Here is a 24,937-nt window from a genome sequence, read left to right on the forward strand (position 1 = left end):
ACAAGGTAAAAAACTGTTGTTCTACCCGCGGGGCCAGACAAGGCAGTTAAACCACTGAGAAAAGAATTGTAGACAGACAAGTCAATTAACCCACTAGGCTGTCATTGTAAAAATAATTTGTTTATAACTGACTTGCCCAGTTAAATAAAAAAAATGATGCTGTGCTAACCTGAACGTTGAGCCGTGGTCCTTGTGTGCAAACTTTGTCATCAAAATTTGGCATTCTCTGCATTTATGGTGCTTTCAAGACAACTGGGAACTCTGAAAAAACAAGGTTGAATCATGACGTCAGTGATCTTCAGGTCGGAGCTCTAGAAAGAGGCCCGAGTTGGATGACCGTTCAAAACGTATTTTCCCAGTCTGAGCTAGTTTTTTTTCTGAGTTCCCAGTTGTCTTGAATGCAGCAGAAATCATGCCAGATTGACAGCATGGCCATTGTATTCAACCTTTTCTGGTCCATGGTGTTGCATGTGAATGTTTATCCTTTTAAACTTGGAAAAGAGACCCTTTCAGACAGATGTTTTAAATCCTAAAACCCAGACTTGGACCACACACCCTCTCCACCTAATAGCAGGCAAGAGAAGCAAAATAGTGATTGCTTTGTGACGCTTGCAGTCAGCCATTGATTCCTTCCAAACCCCTCAATGTTACATTTGCGACTTTCGGCTTGTTGTGTAATGTTTATCTCCAATGGCCGATGAGCGCTGATAAGTTTTATCTATAACTTCTCTTCATATGAAAAGGATTTGCCAGGAGATTGTTGACGTGATTCATGATAATGACTACTTGTCTAACTTGCTAGCTAAGATTGTGAAAGTATGACGTTGAAATGAACAGTCCAATCAAAGCTACGTTAGATATAACATGATTTGACGTCATTTTATGTGTGGCCAATGGCATTGAGCCTTCATGGACCGCCACTTCTAATGTAAATCTGTGGCAGCACCCAAAGGGGCTTGAACTGCCTAGCTCTCCCTGTAGATTCTGCGGAGACATAGTGTCCCCATGAGTGACAGAACACTGAGCCAATCACGGCGAAACTAGAGAAGATTACCAATGCCTACGCTCTGTATTTTCGCTGGCTGCCCCTCCACCACAGAAAGCACTGAGCTAGGCTGAAACACCTGCCTTACTCAAGAAAGAGACCATGTTTGTATGCGGCTTTATTATTTTTTATTTAACCTTTTTTTTTAACTAGGCAAGTCAGTTAAGGACAAATTCTTATTTACAATGACGGCTTACAAAAAGGCAAAAGGCCTCCTGCGGACACCGGGGCTGGGATTAAAAACCCAAGACAACAACATAGCAACTCAAGGATAATTTTTTTTTTTACATTGTTTGCAAACTGATATGTGACACGAATTAATGCCAAAATAACATGCAAAACAGGCACAAAAAATATATACTTCTTTGCTAAAAAGCTGGGGCTCAAAACAAGGCCCCTGTATGATGGGTCGCCACAGGTCCTTGTGTTTTTTTATATGGAGTCCCTCATGACCCGAGTGCAGCTGAGACATGTGTTCTATCCAGTTAGAGCCTTCTTATCCAAACCTTTGCAGTGTAAGCGATGTAATAAATCTGGACATATGGGAAGTGTCTGCAGACAGAAGGAGCCGGGATGTGGGATGTGTGGGGAAAATCGCTATGATTGAGACTGTTTAGCTGAAGAGAGTGGCCAAGTAGGAAAGGGTTGTAACTGTGGTGGAGAACATGAGGCGACATCCTTGGATGCCCAAATACGGTGAGGTTGCCAAAATCAGGGAAGTTCAGTCTGTTTCCTATGCGGAGACGGTAAAAAAGGTAGGAAGTCCAAAAGGTCCGATGGTAGTGAATGCCATTAGATCTACACTGCAACATACTTCAGCCTGCGAATCACCAGCAGGACACTTTGTGTCTTTTATAGCGATGGTGGTAAACGGCACTTAACAAGTTGAAAAGAAGTCAAGACAGATTAACATCATCTGACCTTGCTATGTTGTTGTCTTAGATCTCTCTTTATGTAGTGTTGTCTCTCTTGTCGTGATGTGTGTTTTGTCCTATATTTATATATATATATATTTTAATCCCAGCCCCCGTCCCTGCAGGAGGCCGTTTGCCTTTTGGTAGGCCATCATTGTAAATAAGAATAAGTTCTTAACTGACTTGCCTAGTTAAATAAAGGTTAAATAAATAAATAAAACACGTTTATGCAGCTGAACTATTTCTGGGTCTAAAAGATTTCACACCCGAGGAACTACATGGAAAACTGTCTCGTGTTGTCTCATTTGAGTTTTCGAATGACTGAAGGAGTGGGAATGTATATATTTTTTGTTAATTATTATTTAAAAAATTGTAGTTCGTGAGGATGAATGTTAATTTCCCCTTCCCGTATGGAATTTACTTGTATTTATTTTTCACCCCCGTCCAGTTGGTGGCGACCTTACAGCCCTGCCACAAAAGGACCAGCTGACATCATGTCAGTGATTCTCTCGTTAACACAGGTGTGAGTGTTGACGAGGACAAGGCTGGAGATCACTCTGTCATGCTGATTGAGTTCGAATAACAGACTGGAAGCTTCAAAAGGAGGGTGGTGCTTGGAATCATTGTTCTTCCTTTGTCTACCATGGTTAACTGCAAGGAAACACATGCCCTCGTCATTGCTTTGCACAAAAAGGGCTTCACAGGCAAGGATATTGCTGCTAGTAAGATTGCACCTAAATCAACCATTTATTGGATCATCAAGAACTTCGAGAGCGGTTCAATTGTTGTGAAGAAGGCTTCAGGGCGCCCAAGAAAGTCCAGCAAGCGCCAGGACCGTCTCCTAAAGTTGATTCAGCTGCGGGATCGGGGCACCATCAGTACAGAGCTTGATCAGGAATGGCAGCAGGCAGGTATGAGTGCATCTGCACGCACAGTGAGGCGAAGACTTTTGGAGGATAGCCTGGTGTCAAGAAGGGCAGCAAAGAAGCCACTTCTCTCCAGGAAAAACATCAGGGACAGACTGATATTCTGCAAAAGGTACAGGGATTGGACTGCTGAGGACTGGGGTCAAGTCATTTTCTCTGATAAATCCCCTTTTCAATTGTTTGGGGCATCCAGAAAAAAGCTTGTCCGGAGAAGACAAGGTGAGCGCTACCATCAGTCCTGTGTCATGCCAACAGTAAAGCATCCTGAGACCATTCATGTGTGGGGTTGCTTCTCAGCCAAGGGAGTGGGCTCACTCACAATTTTACCTAAGAACACAGCCATGAATAAAGAATGGTACCAACACATCCTTCGAGAGCAACTTCTCCCAACCATCCAGGAACAGTTTGGTGACGAACAATGCCTTTTCCAGCATGATGGAGCACCTTGCCATAAGGCAAAAGTGATAACTAAGTGGCTCGGGGAATAAAACATCGATATCTTGGGTCCATGGCCAGGAAACTCCCCAGACCTTAATCCCATTGAGAACTTGTGGTCAATCCTCAAGAGGCGGGTGGACAAACAAAAACCCACAAATTCTGACAAACTCCAAGCATTTATTATGCAAGAATGGGCTGCCATCAGTCAGGATGTGGCCCAGAAGTTAATTGACAGCATGCCAGGGTGGATTGCAGAGGTCTTGAAAAAGAAGGGTCAACACGACACATATTAAATGCTTGTAATTATACTTCAGTATTCCATAGCAACATCTGACAAAAATATCTAAAGGCACTGAGGCAGCAGACTTTGTGAAAATTCATATTTGTGTCATTCTCAAAACTTTTGGCCACGACTGTACAGTTGTCACGGCAAAAAGTCAAAATGGCTATATCTTAAAAATTCCTGAAAACAAATATGTGCTTTTTGGTCTTAATTTAAGGTTAGCAGTGTGGTTAAGGTTTGGTTTAAAATCACACCTGTCTATATAATACGTTTTCATCCCTAATGCCTCTGATCTGGCGGACTCACTAAACACAAACGCTGTGTTTGTAAATTATGTGTTGGGATGTTGGAGTGTGCCCCTGGCTGATCGTAAATTTAAAAAACAAGAACACCGTGCCGTCTGGTTTGCTTAATACAAGGAATGTGTTGTATAGCATTTACTTTTTACTTTTACTCAAATGTGACAATTGAGTACCTTTTCCACCACAGTACATTTAAAACCAGATACGTTTAGACTCTTACTCAAGTAGTATTTCACTGGATGACTATCACTTGAGTCATTTTCTATTAAGTTATCTTTTACTTAAATATGACAATTGAGTACTTTTCCCACCAATGTCACTAATCAATGATCGTTCATTCCAACGATTGTGGTGACTTAGTACACCATATTTGCTACTCCCAAAAAAGTCAGCGGACGTCTTCGTATAATTACGGTGAGCTGCGTTATTCACCGGAAGTCGTTTTGTGTACACAGACAGACGCGTCACAGTTTGTCTGATCTTTTCCAATTTCTCCCTCTGTCGTTAATCTCGTCAGCTATCGATGTCAACAAACATGCAGGCTATTCTGTCTTTACAGACACAACTTGCCTCGATAATGGACGTGCTTGCTAGAGCGGCCGTTGACGAGATCAGTCAACTCTTTTCCGAGAGCTCGGCTGATTTGCAGTTGGAGGTTTCTCGCAGCTACAAAGAAAACGAAGCTCTGAAAATGAGGATGAAGGTGATGAAGAACGAGCTTTTCACCCTGCGACTACAAAGGGCGAGTACACCGCGGGGCAGTCGCTTTTCTTTCAGCAGAACTTTATGCAGGCCTCGGGGGAAACTCGCAGGTTGGTTGAGGCTCTCAAACTGCTATCTGGGAGACATAGGTGTATCACAGATGATCCATTATATTAACCAGATACTCTAGTGGCCGCTCTAACACAATCTCTTTAAAAAAATGGAAGGCAGTCGGGAGGAGACTATCAGGTGGGACCGTTCTAGCCAACGAGAGGGCAGATACGCATGTGAACAACGGGCACAAAGTCACAAAATCAAAATAGGCTATATCATAAAAATGTATGAAAACAAACATTTGCTATTTGGTCTTAATTTAATGTTAGACATGTCGTTAGGGTTTAGTTTCAAATCACATTTTAAGAAGATGGGTAGTAGAAAGGACTTTGTGTCTGAGGTAACTAGTGACGACCAGGCACAACTCTGATATAAAGTGTTTTTGTCCAAAGTTGCCGGAACGTCACGTGTCCTACTTATATTAGTACACTCCTAACAACCGAACGATTACAACACGTATATTCGATCAAATAAGCCACACATGGTAAATAAGAAATTACATTTTTTGTTAACCAAATTCGACACTTTCTTTCACCTCCATACAAAGACTTCGCTTGGTGAGAAAAAATCGCCACCTGCTGGAAAATACAGATTTTGGGCCCAGTTATCCCTCTCGCTTCGCCTCATCATCTCTGGGTGGATTCCGTTGGATTCCGTTTACTTGAAACGAAAAACATTTTGCAACATAAACAACAGTTTCTATTGTCCAAATTTAGTTTGGACCCTCGTTTTATTCAGTTTGCTCTGTTTGCTTCCATTTGCTTCCTAAAGTAAACGTTTTTCTCTAGGACAACAGGTTTTGCAACTGAATCCGACTAATGAATACACTCCAGTCAATTGAACATAATATGTTGGAAGAGGAATGGTTTTTGACCTTTGTTCTCCCTCATAGATAAGACACCTGAGCACCAGACATCCATTTACAGCAGGGATGATGCCCCTATTACAATAGGGGAAGAGGAGATACCATCCACAGTCAAAAAAGAGGTCAGTGGCAATATTAACAACTCATCACACATTGCTGACATAGGCTACTACTACTCTAGAAATGTTTACATGTCTGTGTAAATGTGTGTGTTGTATGGTTCAGTGTGCAGATGTGGAGAGTCCAGATGTCATCTTGATAAAAGATGAGGAGGGTCCTGAGGATGACTTTGGAGGATGTGGGCCAGATGCAGGTGTGTAGAGGACGAAGAAGAGAAGGAAGAAGATGATAGGATGGTATATAGACAATTGACAGCCAGATAACTACCAGATGATATTATCGTTTTGTTTCCCGCAGGTCATGACGATATTTGTGGTGAGAATGTTACCATGGTGACACCACAGCCGGAACATGCCACCCAGAGACTAGGTCACGATGAGGGACCATACAGCATGAACGACCCTCACGGTCATGGTCGAGGTGAAGAAGCGCTGTGCAGCGTGACCAGTACTGAGAACTACCCTTTCTTCAGAGCCCCAGAACTACTTCAGAGTTTGCCCTCACACTCTGGTCTGCTGCCGGACCACACAGTCAGCCATCAGATACAGCTGAATACTCATTCTATTGGGGAACCACTGCAAGGCAACCCCCAAATGAGGGGCTTGCAAAGTGACAGAGGGGGTCTGCCGAGAGGGGATACAGGAGGACGGGGTCTGAAAATTGTACAGGTAGCTTCCCTAGAAACCACCCCAACGACCCCAACAACAACCTTGGTAACAGGGGGTGTGACTGTGAGGCGCCCTAGTCTTGTAAACCAGTTCCAGCGCCACCACGTCCCCCATGGTACCAAGCCGTTGTTCTGTAGCGACTGTGGGAAGCGCTTCTCTCGCCGGCTTGACTTGATCCGCCACCGGGCGGTCCACACAGGAGAGAAGCCTGTCATATGCAACCTGTGTGGGAACTCGTTTGTCAACAAGACGACACTGAGGGTCCACATGCGTATTCATACAGGGGAGAAACCTTACATGTGCTCCCTGTGTGGGAAGGGTTTCACCCAGAATGGCAGCCTGACCATCCACCTGAGGACCCACTCTGGGGAGAAACCCTACAGCTGCTCCCACTGTGGAGCCTCTTTCAACAACCCCAGCAACCTGCGCAGACACATGGTCACACACCCAGAGCAGGCAGGGACGCTGACACTCTGACACCCAAACTCACCGGTGGCCAGTGGAGCTTAAGGTTCTTTATTTTTCTTCAGCATTCTCTCATTCTTGTTCTCGCTCGCTCTCTCTCTCTCAATTCAATATATGCTTTATTGGCATAAATTGGTTGTTTCCACTGTGGCCAAAGCAAAGTATATGAAGTATTACATAAATTAACAATGTTTTTGAGCAACAATAATCATACACAGTGAACAAAAATGTAAACGCAACATGCAGCAATTTCAAAGATTTTACTGAGTTACAGTTCATATGAGGAAATCAGTCAATTGAAATAAATCCATTAGGCCCTAATCTATGGATTTCACATGACTGGGAATACAGATATACATCTGTTAGTCACAGATACCTTTAAAAAAAAAAAAGGCGTGGCGTGGATCAGAAAACCAGTCAGTATCTGGTGTGACCACCATTTGCCTCAAACAGCGCAACACCTCCTTCGCATAGAGTTGATCCGGCTGTTGATTGTGGCCTGTGAAATGTTGTCCCACTCCTCTTCAATGGCTGTGAGAAGTTGCTGCATATTGGCGGGAACTTTAACACGCTGTCGACAATGTTGATCCAGAGCATCCCAAACATGCTCAATGGGTGACATGTCTGGTGAATATGCAGGCCATGGAAGAACTGGGACATTTTTAGCTTCCAGGAATTGCTTCCATAACCCCACCGTCACCATGGGGCACTCAGTTCACAATGTTGATATCAGCAAACCGCTCACCCACACGAGCCATACATGCTGTCTGTCATCTGCCCGGTACAGTTGAAACCAGGATTCATCCATGAAGAGCACACTTCTCCAGCGTGCCAGTGGCCATCGAAGGTGAGCATTTCGCCACTGAAGTCGGTTATTGCAGTCAGGTCAAGACCCTGGTGAGGACAACGAGCTTCACTGAGACTGTTTCTGACAGTTTGCAGAAATTCTTCAGTAGTGCAAATCCACAGTTTCATCAGCTGTCCGGGTGGCTGGTCTCAGACCATGCCGCAGGTGAAGAAGCCGGAGGTCCTGGGCTGGCGTGGTTCACAATGTGGTCTGCGGTTGTGAGGCCGGTTGGACGTACTGCCAAATTCTCTAAAACGACGTTGGAGGCAGCTTATGGTAGAGAAATTTACATGACATTCTCTGAGATGAACATTACATTCTCTGGGAACAGCTATGGTGGACATTCCTGCAGTCAGCATTCCAATGCTCCCTCAACTGGAGACATTGTGTTGTGTGACAAAACTGCACATTTTAGATTGGCCTTTTATTGTCCCCAGATTATGTTGTTTAATCAGCTTCTTGATATGCCACCTGTCAGATGGATGGATTATCTTGGCAAAAGATAAATGCTCACTAACAGGGATGTAAGCAAATTTGTGCACAACATTGAGAATAAGCATCTTTTGCATATGGAAAGTTTCTGGGATCTTTTATTTCAGCTCATGAAACATAGGACCAACACTTTACATGTTGTGTTTATATTTGTGTTTAGTGTATATCAACAAAAACAATTATACATTCTCTCACACTTCCCGCCCCAGACTGGAACCCACATCTGTCCCGTCGCTCTTACTCTCCCCATCTCCCTGATTTACACTCTGTTGTCTGTCTCTGATCTAAATGCACATACTACATAAAGTTACTGTATGAGTAGATTTTAGTAAGTAACCTACTCTGGCCGAAATGAATAAACACTATGTTTTGATATGAAGGAATGAATGAGCAAATGCTTTTTTTCTGACTCAGTGGCTGCACCACTAAGCCAATACTCATATATACAGTGCCTTCGGAAAGTATTCAGACCCCTTGACTTTTTCCACATTGTTATGTTACAGCCTTATTCTAAAATTGATTAGATTTTCCCCCGTCTGCACACAATACCCCATAATGATAAAGCAAAAACAGGTTTTTCGAAAATTGTGCTAATTTATTAAAAACTGATATCAGTTATTTAAGTATTCAGACCCTATACTCAGTACTTTGTTAAAGCAACTTTAGCAGCGATTACAGCATTGAGCCTTCTTGGTTATGACACAAGCTTGGCACACCTGTATTTCGGGAGTTTCTCCCATTTTTCTCTGCAGATCCTCTCAAGCTCTGTCAGGTTGGATGGGGAGCATCGCTGCACAGCTATTTTCAGGTCTCTTCAGAGATGTTCGATCGGGTTCAAGTCCGGGCTCTGGCTAGGCCACTCAAGGTCATTGAGACTTGTCCCGAAGCCACTCCTGCGTTGTCTTGGCTGTGTGCTTAGGGTCGTTGTCCTGTTGGAAGAAGAACCTTCACCCCAGTCTGAGGACCTGAGCGCTCTGGAGTAGGCTTTCATCAAGGATCTCTCTGTACTTTGCGCCGTTCATCTTTCCCCTCGATCCTGACTAGTGTCCCAGTCCCTGCCTCTGAAAAACATCCCCACAGCATGATGCTGCCACCACCATGCTTTACCGTAGGGATAGTGCCAGCTTTCCTCCTGTCGTGAAGCTTGGCATTCAGGCCAATCTTGGTTTTATCAGACCAGAGAATCTTGTTTCTCATGGTCTGAGAGTCCTTTAGGTGCCTTTTGGCAAACTCCAAGCGAGCTGTCATGTGCCTTTTATTGAGGAGTGTCTTCCGTCTGGCCACTTTATCATACAACCCTGATTGGTGGATTGCTGCAGAGATGGTTGTCCTTCTGGAAGGTTCCCCCATCTCCAGAGAGGAACTTTAGAGCTCTGTCAGAGTGACCATCAGGTTCTTGGTCACCTCCCTGACCAAGGCCCATCTCCCCCGATTGCTCAGTTTTGCCGAGCGGCCAGCTCTAGGAAGAGTCTTGGTGGTTCCAAACTTCTTCCATTTAAGAATGATGGAGGCTACTGTGTTCTTAGATCTTCAATGCTGCAGAAATGTTTTGGTACCCTTGCCCAGATCTGTGCCTTGACACAATCCTGTCCCAGAGCTCTATGGACAATTCCTTCGATCACATGGCTTGGTTTTTGCTCTGACATGCACTGTCAACTGTGGGACCTAATATAGACAGCTGTGTGCCTTTCCAAATCATGTCCAATCAATTGAGTTTACCACAGGTGGGCTCCAATCAAGTTGTAGAAACAGCTCAAGGATGATCAATGGAAACAGGATGCACCTGAGCTCAATTTCGAGTCTCACAACAAAGGGTCTGAATACTTATGTAAATAAGGTATGTTTTAACGTTTTATTTTTAAAACATTTGCAAAAACTTGTTTTCGCTTTGTCATTATGGGGTTTTGTGTGTAGATTGCTGAGGATTTTTTTACATTTAATTTTAGAATAAGTAACAAAATGTGGAAATCAAGTGGTCTGCTGAATACTTTCCGTAGGCACTGTATATAACAGTAAACAGTTGTTTGTAGTTTTACCTCTAGAGTGCAGCATTGCCTCCTTTTAGCAATCTTGTACTGTGGCTTTTAGCCTAGAGATTCTTCACCGTCATGGGGGTCTCTTCAGGAATCTTCAGGAAATTGGGACATTCCTTACATTGTTCCACTCCCACCCCCCACACACACACATCCCGCAATTTGATATTGTTTATCTGGCCAGTTGACTTTACTAAAGCTTCCACAGTGCTTTTAAGGCAAATAGCTAGCAGAGCATGAGGTAAACTTAGGTAACTGTTTGATGTAAATGCTCATCATAAAACGTCATAAGGATATAAAGGACAATTTTGACCACATGGGCAGACAGTTTCATGCGACACACACAGCCTACCGATGCAGTCCATGCACTTACACAGGGTGACAAATACCGTATTGTCAGCACATGTTTTAACTCTGTTTTCTGTTTGTATGTATCAGAGTTTAAAGCCAGACAAAATCAGTGGCACAGATGGAACTATCCAAGCAGAAGATAACTATCCTAAACATGATATTTGACAACCAAAAACAATTCCATATCACTTTTGAAACGCAATAAATAGCCTATTAACTTATTGACAAGTTAGCAAATGATACAGTATGTTGGATTCACTTATCCAACTCAACCACAAATGAAAGTTAAAGAATGGGATTAAGCCAGTGGCTCAGATTAAACTATCCAAGCAGAAGATACATGGGGGGGAGAGTCTGGGACATTTCACAACTTCAACATCAAGTTTTGAACCCATACCAATTGAATATATATAGATTTATTTTTTCATGTCCATTCAGTTGGATATTTGTGGAGAAGTACATTTTCGAGTGTGCTGTGTGCTCCTGACTATTCATTCTGCAACGTGTGACACCATTACTTGGGCGGAATCTTGTTCGGCCAACTGTTATCCGTATTTACGGTAAAATGTATCTGTTATGCCCGCCCTCTAGCCCCCATGTATTTGTCCCGTTGCTTTGCTCCGACCGAGTTTGACCGAGAAACCAGGAAAGAAGAAGAAGAAGCAGAAACGGGGATAAAATAAATACGTTGGGAAGAGGCCGAGAATACGAGACGGATATGTAAGTAAAATAAAAGATACAAGGCTATTGAATGGATCGTTTGGAAGTGTTTTACTTCATAAACCGCAGTGTCGTCAAGGAGTGGTCACTGGGGCACAGATCAGCACGACTTTTCCAATGCCCGTGATTGGGGTTAAAACGCCCAAATTCCGCTCTACACAGATAGCCAGCTTGAAGTATGTCTAGTAGGCCAGTGTCTACCACAAGTGGAGGCAGAGGACCTATTATCTAGCAACCTACCAAACATTTTAACCAGCGCGCAAAGGTTCGTTTAAATTCAAACTCAAGACTGCTCGGTGTGTTAGCAACTAACGTTAGCTTGCCAGCTAGTTTGTGCTAATCTACGCACACCACGGATGGATAGTAAACTGGTTAGCTAGTCAAACAAGCTAGCCAGCTAACGATAACTTGGTTAGCTAATCCTCTTGTTAGCCAACAGTGGCTAACTGGTCAACCAAACGAACTAGCCCGCGAGTTTTAGAAATACACTTGCTGCATCCTTGTAACGTTAATTCATAACTAGCTAGCGGACGGTATTCCATTGTCTTTATTTACTCAATGTAGCTAGTTACTGTGACTGTTACTGTTTGGATGAAAACCCATCTGAAAATCCAGATAGCCATCGTTACCTGAATACCCATGCACCGACTGATCTTTTGTTTGAATTTTACATAACCCTGGCCTCAATCGACCTCATTCAACTTGCTGTTAAACCTATCAATTTAAGCAAAATAACATTTTGAAGATACAAAAAAATCGAAACACTTATTTTGGCACGATTGCCATATGAATGTCCTTGCTGACTAACGATAATAGATAGTTAAGTGTTTTTCGTGTTAGTATGGCTGGTTGATCAAAAATAACCTACGTTTTTGGTTTGTGCTTCCCGGGCAACTCATTTGACTAGCCACTTAGCAAGACTGGAGTGTTTAACTTAACATTTTCACTGTTAAACCTTCGCGGTAACTCCTATGTTTTTGTTTTTGTCGTTATAGTATCTGAAGTGTGGTGACAACAGCCCCACTTCAAACGAGGGGACAAGCAAGCATTCAGTATTGACTACACCCGATACAGGTAAGGGTGGTTGAGTTGTCCCATGTTTTCTCCCCATGTGAAGGATTATAAGATAAACCAAAGCCTGAACTAAGAACAAGTTCTCCCTTGACCATATTTAATTAGATGTGTTTGCTATTGCCTTTGGTTGTTTTTGTCATGACCAGTTATGGAATGTGTATGGCTGCATATAACTGTGGTTGGGGTGGTCTTCAAGTCGAATTCCCCCCACAGGTGTTTTTCCCCTGTCAGCAAACCTGTTCCGGTGGTTCCTGAGTGAACTTGTTTTGTTAGGGAAAAGGTTGGGTGGGATGAACTGTCGACATGTGCTTTGAATAAGAAGGATCCAACCCCGTATATTGGGTTGTAATGATTCGCATTTGTATTTCATGTCTAGCCGAGGAAGGCAGTTAGGTCACTGTTTGTTGCTTGTTCCCGTGAGGTGATGTTGGAATTCATTTGGGTATATCAGTCATGTCTGGTGCCGTTGCAGGTGTTCCTCGGTCTGATAACAGTCAACAAGGGATCTCCCTGAGACCTTCACTGTGATGCAGTGCAGGTGGAACAGGAAAGCACCCGAGTGTGTCTGTGTACACTAACAGACCAGTTGTTAGTTGTTGTGAAGTAGCTGAGATTGTTGATATTCTACAGGCGATGTTTGTGTGACCAGATGAGTTGTCTACAGGTTATAGTCTTTAAAGCAATCATTTTATGTCACATGCTTCGTAAACGGGTGTAGACTACCAGTTAAATGGTTACTTACGAGCCCAACACAGAGAAATATGTAAAAATAATAACACAAAGAATAAATACACAATGAATAATGATAACTTGGCTTTATACATGGGGTACCAGTACTGAGTCGATGTGCAGGGGTATGAGGTAGATATGTACATATAGATAGGGTAGGGGTAAAATGACCAGGCAACAGGATAGATAAACAGTAGCAGCAGCGAATGTGATGAGTCGAGTGTTAGTGCAAAGAGGGTCAATGCAGGTAGTCTGTGTAGCTATTTGGTTAACTATTTAGTAGTCTTATCGCTTGGGGGTTGAAGCTGTAAAGGGTCCTGTTGGTTCCAGAATTGGTGCATCGGTGCCATGCAATAGCAGAGAGAACAGTCTATGACTTGGGTGGCTGGAGTCTGACTATTTTTAGGGCCATCCTCTGACATCTCCTGGTATAGTGGTCCTGGATGGCAGGGAGATTGGCCCAATGATGTACTGGACCGTACGCGCTACCCTCTGTAGCGCCCTGCGGTCGGATGTCAAGCAGTTGCCATACCAAGCGGTGACGCAGCCAGTCAACATGCTCTCAATGGTGCAGCTGGAGAACATTTTGAGGATCTGAGGACCAATGCCAAATCTTTTCAGCCTCCTTAGGGTGAAGAGGGTTGCCGTGCACCATTTTTATTCCTTAGTGATGTGGACAGAGTTTTTAAGCTCTCGACCTGCTCTACTACAGCCCCATCGATGTGGATGGGGTGTGCTCGTCCTTCCGTTTCCTGTAGTCCACAATCAGCTCCTTTGTCTTGCTGACGTTGAGGAAGAGTGAAGACACCCACCAGTTGGTATTTTCATGCTCTGAGTACGTGTCCTGGTAATCAGTCTGGCACTGCAGCCTTGTGGAATGTTTACTTGTTTTAACCCTTTGACACGTACGAACACACGGGTCTGATAATTTTGCAGTGGTCCTGGCCTTGTACGCTCAAACCGGTGTGATTAGAACACTTATTTAGAATGTCCAGTTACGATTGACGCAACAGTCAGTGTTTGAGCTGGCCACACTTTTTTTTCACAAGTATTTTGCACAAACAGTTTTTAAAATGTAATGTCCTCAATGCGAGCAGCTGTTTTTTGGTATGCAATGTTCAGACATACACAGAAGTAGAGACAGCATAACACAATTCTCATCCAAACCGGAAAATTTAGGTTACATTGCAAAATGTAGCACTAACTGAGGAAAGCGTGACCTAACACAAGCGGTCATATTTAGTTAATTCTTGGCTGACAGAAACCATGATATTAATTAGCTTATAGCAATTACAGTAAGTTATCAGATGGGTATTTGTGCGCGCCCGCCGTGTGTTTTTTTAGCGTCAAGCGATTATGAAAGGTTACAAGATGATTTGGGTCTGTTTGCAGGATGCATGTTGAAGGGGGTGTGTGATCTACCATCATTCATTTCTGAAAGTGTAACCCTTAACCTCTCTTAGGTACGTGAGACGTTAGCGTCCCACCTCTTCAACAGCCAGTGAAACTGCTGGGCGCCAAATTCAAATACAGAAATACTCATTATAAAAAATTCGGAAAACAAAACATATGTTTTGAACCTAAACATAGGTTTAAAGATGAACTTCTTGTGAATCCAGATAAAAAAAAAAAAATGCTTTACGGCGAAAGCATACCATACGATTATTTGAGAACATAGCCCAGCAGACAAATCATTACATACAGTAACCAGCCAAGTAGAAGAGTTATACAAGTCAGAAATAGAGAGAAAATGTATCCCTTACCTTTGATGATCTTCATATGGTTGCATTCAGCAGACATTCATTTTCTCAATAAATGTTCCTTTTGTTCGATAAAGTCTTTTTATATCCAAAATCCTCAGTTTTGTTCGTGTTTTCTTCAGTAATCCACAGGCTCAAACGCAGTCAAAACAGGCAGACAAAAAAATCTAAAGTGTATCCGTAAAGTTCATAGAAACATGTCAAATTATGTTTATATTCAATCCTCAGGTTGTTTTTAGCCTAAATAATCGATAATATTTCAACCGGACAATAACGTTGTCAATATAAAAGGTAAACAAGAAAGGCACTCTCTCGGTCGCGCGCATGAAAAAGCTCTGTGACACTTTAGGGTCCACTCATTCAGACTGCTCTTACTTACTCATTTTTCAGAGTACAAGCCTGAAACAATTTCTAAAGACTGTTGACATCTAGTGGAAGGCATAGGAACTGCAATTTGAGTCCTAAGTCAATGGATACTGTAATGGCATTGAATAGTAAACTACAAAACCAACAAAAAAAACTACTTCCAGAATGGATTTTTCTCAGGTTTTCGCCTGCCAAATCAGTTCTGTTATACGCAGACACTATTTTAACAGCTTTGGAAACTTTTGAGTGTTTTCTATCCATATTTACCAGTTATATGCATATCATATCTTCTGGGCCCAAGAAGCAGGCAGTTTAATTTGGGCATGCTTTTCATCCAAAATTCCGAATGCTGCCCCCTATCCTAGAGAAGTTAACGTCGTTTTGTTATAACGTCTTTGGTCTGACATGTGACAACCAGAATGCATTGTATGATATCAAAAAACATAGCTGACAATTAGCTTAGCATTAGCTCATCATAATCAGTACAACCTTCAAAAAAAGTATTTTACACACGTGTCCATTACAATCTATGCAATGTATGATTTGTCAGCAGTACTTGAAAATGTGAATATAACAGTAAATACATAATGCTCCATACATGCATACGGTGTGCTACAGTAGAAATGACGACACTATATACAGAAACTATAATGGTAACGTAATAAGGAACTTACTTTGATAGGAACTCACACATGTCCAAAGTTGTTAGTAGTGAAGGCAATGCAGGCGCCAGCCGGAAAATGTGCCAGGGAGGAAAAGTTTGTTCTTGGGCTCTCGTCGAATAGAGGTTTGTCCTGCTCAGTAACGCCTCAAATGTAAATTGTCCGCATCAGTGAAATTGATCACTTCTATGTGAATGATGATGAGGCAGAACATACCTCAATTCAAACTGTTGGTAGAAAATAAAACTGGTTAGAAAATAATTTGATATTGACAAGTTGAAACAGCCTATAATTTGCAGGCAGCATGCCTTGGTTTGAGGGCAACGTGGGTTAACTGTTCTGTAACAATCACATTTTGGAACATTGAGTGCATTCTGACATCACAAGCATAAAAAAACTCATGCTGGGGTGACCGGTAAGAACTCACGCGTGAAAAGGTTAAAGGTCTTATTCACATTGGCTACATAGAGCACGATCAGTTGTCCGGTACTGCTGGTGCTCTCATGCGTGGTTCAGTGTCGCTTGCCTCGAAGCGAGCATGGAAGGCATTTAGCTCGTCTGGTAGGGCAGCCCGAGGCTGGGTTTCCCTTTGTAATCTGTGATAGTTTGCAAGTTTTACCACTTTTGAGCGTCAGTCGGTGCAGTAGGATTCGATCTTAGTCCTTTATTGAAGCTTTGCCTGTTTGATGGCTCTTCAGAGGTCATGGCAGGATTTCTCATACAAGTCCGGATTAGTATCCCACTCCTTGAAAGCCGCAGCTCTAGCCTTTAGCTCAGTGTGGATGTTGCCTCCATAGCTTCTGGTTTGGATATGTACGTACAGTCACTGTGGGGACGACGTCGTCGATGCACTTATTAATGAAGCCGGTGACTGATGTGAAACATGTAAACATATTCCAGTCTGTGCTTCATTGGATTACTACTGTAATTGAGCGTGTCACTGGTACTTCCTGTTTTGAGTTATTGTGCTTGTGAGCAGGAATCATGAGGATAGAGTTATGGTCATATTGTATGGGTTTCTGTGTGTGGAGTAAAGGTGACGTAGAGTAATTCTTTTTTTAAATATATATTTTTTTGCATCTAGTTGCACAGGTGACATGCTGGTAAAAATTCGGTCAAACTGATTTGTTTCTCTACATTAAAATCACTTGCCTTGAGAAACGCTGCCTCTGGATGTGCATTTTCTTGTTTTCTAATGGCCCTATACAGAAAAATATAGAACGCTTTTGTTACATAGTCTGATCTGCAGCTTCTGAGGTGAGCAAGAACTTGGGACTTCTTTAACATTTAGAGATTTTGCACCAGCTGTTGGTAAAAGAGACACCCCTCATCTTACCCGAGGCTGCCGTCCGATCTTAACGATGCATGGAAAAGCCAGTGAGGTGTATAATGTCCATGTTCAGCCACGACTACGAGAAACAGGATATTACAGTTCAGTTACGTTCACCAACACAACAGAGGGCAATGGCGGTCTAGATGCTCGCCGACTTAGTCTAATAATGACGCCACCTTGCTTGCCTCTCTTAACCCCCTTCTCTTTCAAGTCCCGGGGATCAGGCCTGGTCTGGGGTAAGAATAACTGCCAGAGTTGCTGACTTGTTTTAGTAGAAATCTCCATCAAAATTGACGTTCGTGATCGCTGTTCTGATGTCCAGAAGCTGTTTTCAATCATAGGATGTGGCAGAAACGTTATGCACCCCAAAATGAAGATCAGAGTAAAAACACACAAAATGGCAGAATTGGTCAGGAGCCTGTAAGACGGCAACTATCCACTGCAGTGCCATCACTATTCGCCTCATGAGTCATAGGCTAAGTTTGTGTGTGTGTACACTACAGTGTTTGGAAGGTTTAGTGTGTGCGTGGAGGTAAGTGGATTAATAGTCTAATTCCTTAATCTTATTACCAGCAACACACACTTAAATCGACACGAAGGACTGTAATCTAATTTATCGTCTAACACTGGCGCACATGTCAGATATTCAGACGTGTTGCTACAGTTGCAGGTGCAGCAGAGATGCTCTACGTGGCCAAAATTATGTGGACAACTCATTCCAAAATCAAAGGCGTTATTATAGTTGGTGCCCCCTTTGCTGCTATAACAGCCTCTACTCTTCTGGGAAGGCTTTCCACTATATGTGGAAACATTGCTGCGGGGACTTGAATCCATTAAGCCACAAACGCGTTAGTGAGGTCAGGCACTGATGTTGGGCGATTTAGGCCTGGCTTGCAGTCGGTTCCAGTCCATCCCAAAGGTATTCGTTGAGGTCAGGACTCTGCATGCATGTCAAGTTCTTCCACACCGATCTTGTCAGCATTTCTGTATGGAACTCGCTTTGTGCACGGGATCATTGTCACGTTGAAACAAGAAAGGGCCTTTCCCAAACTGTTGCCACAAATTTGTAAGCACAGAATCATCTAGAATGTCATATGCACTAGCATTAATATTTCCCTTCACTGGAACTAAGGGGCCTAGCCTGAAACATGAAAAACAGCTCCAGATCATTATTCGTCCAACAAACTTTACAGTTGGCACTATGCATTGGGGCAGGCAGCGTTCTCCTGGCATCCGCCAAACCCAGATTGGTCTGTCGGACTGCCAGATGGTGAAGCGTGATTCATCACTCCAGAGAACGCTTTTCCACTGCTCCAGTGTCCAATGACAGCAAGCTTTACACCATTCAAGCCGACGCTTGGCATTGCAAATGGTGAGCTTCACACCACTCCAGCCGACACTTGGCATTGCACATGGTGATCTTAGGCTTGTGTGAGGCTGCTTGGCCATGGAAACCCATTTCATGAAGCTCCCGACAAAAAGGTCTTGTGCTGACGATGATTCCAGAGTTTGGAACTCTGTAGTGAGCGTTGCAACCGAGGACAGACAATTTTTACACGCTTTGCACATCAGCACTTGGCTGTTCAGTTCTGTGAGCTTGTGTGTCCTACCACTTCGCGGCTATAGAGCTGCTGCCTATGCTGTCTGACAATCACTGTCAGTAAACTCAGCAAAAAAAGAAACGTCCTCTCACTGTCAACTGCGTTTATTTTCAGCAAACTTAACATGTGTAAATATTTGTATGAACATAAGATTCAACAACTGAGACATAAACTGAACAAGTACCTCAGACATGTGACTAACAGAAATTGAATAATGTGTCCTTGAACAAAGGGGGGGGGGTCAAAATCAAAGTAACAGTCAGTATCTGGTGTGGCCACCAGCTGCATTAAGTACTGCAGTGCATCTCCTCATGGACTGCACCAGATTTGCTTTACGGCAAAACACAATATTCAATAATCTGAAAATAGCGTTCAGCCACAAAAGCAAGCCATACAGTTACCCGCCCAAATTGTGCAGTCAACAAAACTCATAAAAAGCATTATAAATCTTCACTTATCTTTGCTGATCTTCGTCGGAATATACTCCCAGGACTCCCACTTCCACAAGAAATGTTCGGTTTTTTCAGGTAATGTCCATCATCTATGTCCATAAAAGCTATTTTTGTCGCGTGTTTGTTATACAAATCCAACGTCAGGAAAGCGCGTTCACTAAAACCTGACGAAATGTCCAAAAGTTCTGTAACAGTCCGTAGAAACATGTCAAACGATGTATTGAATCAATCTTCAGAATGTTGTTAACATACATCTTGAATAACGTTCCAACCGGAGAATTACATTGACTTCAGTTGAGCGATGGAACGGAGCTGCCTCACGTGAACGCGCGTGGTGACCTCATGGCAGTGCTTACTCATTCCTGTCTCCTTCGGCCCCCCTTCACATTAGTCATCAGACAAAGTTCTGTTGACATCTAGTGGAAGCCGTAGAAAACTCATCCATAACTCGCTGTAATTTCAATGGGAGCTTGGTTGAAAATCTACCATCCCCAGAAAAAATCCAAACAGGAAGTGGAACTTCTCAGGTTTTTGCCTGCCATATGAGTTCTGTTATACTCACAGACATAATTCAAACAGTTTTAGAAACTTCAGTGTTTTCTATCCAATACTAATAATACTATGCATATATTAGCAACTATGACTGCGGAGCAGGCCGTTTACTTTGGGCACCTCTGTGCACCTTTCATCCAAGCTACTCAATACTGCCCCTGCAGCCATAAGAAGTTAACAACATTGTAGTTACTCCACAATACTTCCTAATTGACAGCGAAAAGGAAGCCTGTACAGAATAAAAAATATTTTCCAACTTGCATCCTGTTTGCAACTAAGCAAAGTAATACTGCAAAAAATGTTGCCAGGCAATTCACTTTTTTCATGAATACAAAGATCATTGTTGTGTTTGTGGCGAATCCAATACATTACTGATTACCACTCCATATTTCCAAGCATACAGTGCATTCGGAAAGTATTCCGACCTCTTGACTTTTTCCACATTTTGTTACATTACAGCCTTCTAAAATGTATTTAAAATTATTATTATTATTTTTTTTACAAACGTCCTGAGCGCTCTAGAGCAGGTTTTCATTGAGGATCTCTTTCCCGCGATCCTGACTTGTTTCTCAGTCCCTGAAAAACATCCCCACAGCCTGATGCTGCCACCACCATGCTTCATTGTAGGGATGGTGCCAGTTTCTAAACTTGCATTTAAGAATGATGGAAACCACTGTTCTTTGGGACCTTTAATGCTGCAGACATGTTTTTGTGCCCTTCCCCAGATCTGTGCCTGGACACATTCCTGTCTCAGAGCTCTACGGACAATTCCTTCGACCTCATGGCTTTTGCTCTGACATGCACTGTCAACTGTGGGACCTTTTATATAGACAGGTGTGCCTTTCCAAATCATGTCCAATCATTTGAATATACCACAGGTGGACTCCAGTCAAGTTGTAGAAACATCTCAAGGATGATCAATGGAAACTGGATGCACCTTACTCAAAATTGAGCACTCATCGCAAAGGGTATGAATGCTTATGTAAATTAAGGTGTTTATTTTTAATACATTTGCAAAAATTTCTAAACCTGTTTTCACTTTCTCAGTATGGGGTATTGTGTGTAGATTGAGAATTAAGATCCATTTTAGAATAACACTGTAATGTAACAAATGTGGGAAATGGGAAGGTGTCTGAATACTTTTTCGAACGAAGGCACTGTAGTAGCGGCTTCATGTTACGTGTATGCTTGTAATCGTTAAGGACTTGGGAGTTTGTTAGGATAAAAAAGAAACGGAATGGAGCTAAGCACTGGCAAAACCCTAGAGGAAAACCTGGTTGTCTACGTTCCACCAGACACTGGGAGATGTGTTCACCTTTTTCAGCAGGACAATAACCTAAAACACAATGTCAAATCTACACTGTAGTTGCTTAGCAAGACAGGGAATGTTCCTGAGTGGCCAAGTTAGTTTTGACTTAAATCTATGGAAAGACCTGAAAATTATGGTTTAGCAATGATCTAAAACCAGAATTTTGAAAATAATGATGGGATAATGTTGCACAATCCAGTTGTGGAAAGCTCTTAGAGACATACCCAGAAAGACTCACAGCTGTAATCGCTTCCAAAGGTGCTTTTACAAAGTATTGACCCAGGGGTTTGAATACTTATGTCATTTAGATTTTTGTATTTCATTTTCCATAAATTTGCTAACATGTCAAAACATGTTTTCACTTTGTCATTATTTGGTATTGTGTGTAGATGGGTGAGGAAACAATATATTTAATCAATTTTGAATTCAGGCCGTAACACCAAAAAAAATTGGAATAAGTCAAGGGGTATGAGTACTTTCTGAAGGCAATGTAGGCCATGTTTTTTCAGGTAGAGAGCTCGCAAAGCAACTGCTTTCCAGCCCTCTAGATCGCACGTTCTCTCGTCTCTTTTCCACACCTATTATTATAGCTTAGTGCTCAGCACAGACTGGACAAGTAGGCGGGCAACCAATGGATTATGATCATTGTAGTTTAGTGCAGAAAACATGGTAATTAACTGTGGAAAATTTGCCTGTTGGAAACTACTACATCAATCAGATTAAGCCTGAAATGTGAGATCTCTACAGAAACTGTGCATTGAGCACATAGAAAAAACCCGAGCAAAATGGAATTCAAATAATTAAACGGACGTCGGTCAATTGGTTGTTTAACCCAAAAAGTAACCAAGGTTTCGGGTTAATAACTAATGCATGAAAGCTACGCTGTATTCAGATGTCTCCTGGCTAGGGTGAGTCACATTGACTGCTGCAGAATCAGACAGGATGATATGACTCGTGGTGTGTCAGTGTTGTATCAGGCCTGCGTGCGTCTGAATGCACATGTATTCTGTATCATTGAGCCTAAGGCACTCTGCTTTTATCTGCTGACATGGTGACCTAGAGATATTGACTAAAGTGCAGTTGAGGTAATGGTTGGTTGTTGCAGTAGCATCCGCTTTTTCTTCCTCTTACAGGTTTTATTGATTAGTTTACTTCCTCAACACGAGTGGGAGGGCGGTTAGGGATGAAGGTAGAAGCCTCAAAATCATAGATGGAAGCGAAAGAACAGTAACCGCAGGTAGTGGCAGTGAAATTAGTGGCAACTTTGTACTGTTGCTATACCCCATAGTCCAGTCAAGGTCAGTGAATTAAGAGAACCGAGCTTGAAGAGCTGAATCGGGTGTGGAACAAAGGCTTGTGCACACCCTGCTGCTTATCTTCAGTGAAGACCACTCATGCCTTCATTCATCCCTAAAGGAGAATCCATAACATCCTGTTTCTTAGGAAGGGAAGGGAGGGGGGGGGGCAGCAATGTTATTGTTCAGCGATACTCACAGCTGACTTCCGATAGGCTTTAAGGCTAAAATATCTTTTTTTTTTTTTTTTTTTTTTTTTTTTTTATAAATAAATTTTATCCCCTTTTCTCCCCAATTTTTCGTGGTATCCAATCGCTAGTAATTACTATCTTGTCTCATCGCTACAACTCCCGTACGGGCTCGGGAGAGACGGAAGGTCGAAAGTCATGCGTCCTCCGAAGCACAACCCAACCTAGCCGCACTGCTTCTTAACACAGCGCGCCTCCAACCCGGAAGCCAGCCGCACCAATGTGTCGGAGGAAACACCGTGCACCCGCCCCCTCGGTTAGCGCGCACTGCGCCCGGCCCGCCACAGGAGTCGCTGGAGCGCGATGAGACAAGGATATCCCTACCGGCCAAACCCTCCCTAACCCGGACGACGCTAAGCCAATTGTGCGTCGCCCCACGGACCTCCCGGTCGCGGCCGGCTGCGACAGAGCCTGGGCGCGAACCCAGACTCTGGTGGCGCAGCATAGCACTGCGATGCAGTGCTCTAGACCACTGCGCCACCCGGGAGGCCCCGCTAAAATATCTTACTGCTTACTTGGAAAGGGTATGATGCAGCGATAAGTCGACTAGGAATCTGCTTAAAGCGACATAGAGATGTTTTTTTTTAATCTACAGTTGAAGTCGGAAGTTTACATACACATTAGCCAAATACATTTAAACTCAGTTTTTCACAATTCCTGACATTTAGTCCTGGTAAAAAATTCCCTGTCTTAGGTCAGTTAGGATCACCACTTTATTTTAAGAATGTAGAATGTCAGAATAGTAGAGAATTATTTATTTCAGCTTTTATTTCTTTCATATTCCCAGTGGGTCAGAAGTTTACATACACTCAAATAGTATTTGGTAGCATTGCCTTTAAATTGTTTAACTTGGGTCAAATGTTTTCTATAGGATTGAGGTCAGGGCTTTGTGATGGCCACTCCAATACCTTGACGTTGTTGTCCTTAAGCCATTTTGCCACAACTTTGGAAGTATGCTTGGGGTCATTGTCCATTTGGAAGACCCATTTGCGACCAAGCTTGAACTTCCTGACTGATGTCTTGACATGTTGCTTAAATATATCTACATAATTTTGCTACCTCATGATGCCATCTATTTTGTGAAGTGCACCAGTCCCTCATGCAGCAAAGCATCCACACAACATGATGCTACCCCCGTGCTTCACGGTTGGGATGGTGTTCTTTGGCTTGCAAGCCTCCCCATTTTCCCTCCAAACAAAATTGTCATTCTGGCCAAGCAGTTCTATTTTTGTTTTATCAGACCAGAGGACATTTCTCCAAAAAGTACGATCTTTGTCCCCATGTGCAGTTGCAAACCGTAGTCTGGCTTTTTTATGGCGGTTTTGGAGCAGTGGCTTCTTCCTTGCTGAGCGGCCTTTCAGTTTATGTTGATATAGGACTCGTTTTACTGTGGATATAGATACTTTTGTACCCGTTTCCTCCAGCATCTTCACAAGGTCCTTTGCTGCTGTTCTGGGCTTGATTTGCACTTTTCGCACCAAAGTACGTTCATCTCTAGGAGACAGAACGCGTCTCCTTCCTGAGTGGTATGACGGCTGCGTGTTCCCATGGTGTTTATACTTGCGTACTATTTTTTTGTACAGATGAACGTGGTACCTTCAGGCATTTGGAAATTGCTCCCAAGGATGAACCAGACTTGTGGAGGTCTACAATTTATTTTCTGAGGTCTTGGCTGATTTCTTTTGATTTCCCCATGATGTCAAGCAAAGAGGCACTGAGTTTGAAGGTAGGCCTTGAAATACATCCACAGGTACACCTCCAATTGCCTCAAATTATGTCAAGTAGCTTTTCAGAAGCTTCTAAAGTCATGACACAATTTTCTGGAATTTTCCAAGCTGTTTAAAGCACAGTCAATTTAGTGTGTGAACTTCTGACCCACTGGAATTGTGATACAGTGAATTATAAGTGAAATAATCTGTCAGTTAACAATTGTTGGAAAAATGACTTGTGTCATGCACAAAGTAGATGTCCTAACCGACTTGCCAAAACCATAGTTTGTTAACAAGAAATTTGTGGAGTGGTTGAAAAACGAGTTTTAATACGTCCAACGTAGGTTTATGTAAACTTCCAACTTCAACTGTATCTGGTTGAAACGACTAGAGTGTAAATAGGATAATTTGTCTGTCGGTCTCGTCCAAAAAAAGGTACAGTACCAGTCAAAAGTTTGGACACCTACTCATTCCAGGGTTGTCACAACACAACTGATTGGCTCAAACACATTAAGAAGGAAAGAAATTCCACAAATTAACTTTTAACGAGGCACACCTGTTG

General features: G+C 42.8%; 2 protein-coding genes across 7 annotated transcripts in view; both read left to right on the plus strand.

The window, feature by feature from the left end:
• Nucleotides 1-4,341: 4,341 nt before the first annotated feature.
• On the plus strand, nucleotides 4,342-8,560 carry LOC139574349 (zinc finger protein 133-like). Its single transcript, XM_071398840.1, has 4 exons — nucleotides 4,342-4,720; nucleotides 5,617-5,711; nucleotides 5,815-5,902; nucleotides 6,007-8,560. Exons 1-4 carry the CDS (start codon nucleotides 4,432-4,434, stop codon nucleotides 6,852-6,854), a joined length of 1,320 nt encoding a protein of 439 aa, XP_071254941.1. The 5' UTR covers nucleotides 4,342-4,431; the 3' UTR covers nucleotides 6,855-8,560.
• Nucleotides 8,561-11,145: 2,585 nt separating this feature from the next.
• The window catches only part of LOC139574370 (catenin delta-1-like), a 43,372-nt gene continuing 29,580 nt past the window's right edge, over nucleotides 11,146-24,937 (plus strand). For all 6 annotated transcript variants that reach the window (XM_071398885.1, XM_071398881.1, XM_071398879.1 and 3 more), the window contains exons 1-2: nucleotides 11,146-11,285; nucleotides 12,281-12,359. The gene's annotated coding sequence lies outside the window, so the exon portion shown is untranslated. The remainder of the gene's footprint in view (nucleotides 11,286-12,280; nucleotides 12,360-24,937) is intronic.

This window comes from Salvelinus alpinus, chromosome 4, assembly GCF_045679555.1.
Source record: "Salvelinus alpinus chromosome 4, SLU_Salpinus.1, whole genome shotgun sequence".
NCBI lineage: Eukaryota > Metazoa > Chordata > Actinopteri > Salmoniformes > Salmonidae > Salvelinus > Salvelinus alpinus.

What these genes read in the sequence shown, in the direction of transcription:
- LOC139574349 (XM_071398840.1), top strand. Translation starts at nt 4,432, where the DNA reads ATGTCAACAAACATGCAGGCTATTCTGTCTTTACAGACACAACTTGCC. An exon ending in CATCCACAGTCAAAAAAGAG is followed by an intron (nt 5,712 to 5,814) that starts GTCAGTGGCAAT and finishes TGTATGGTTCAG; the next exon opens with TGTGCAGATGTGGAGAGTCC. An exon ending in AGGATGTGGGCCAGATGCAG is followed by an intron (nt 5,903 to 6,006) that starts GTGTGTAGAGGA and finishes TGTTTCCCGCAG; the next exon opens with GTCATGACGATATTTGTGGT.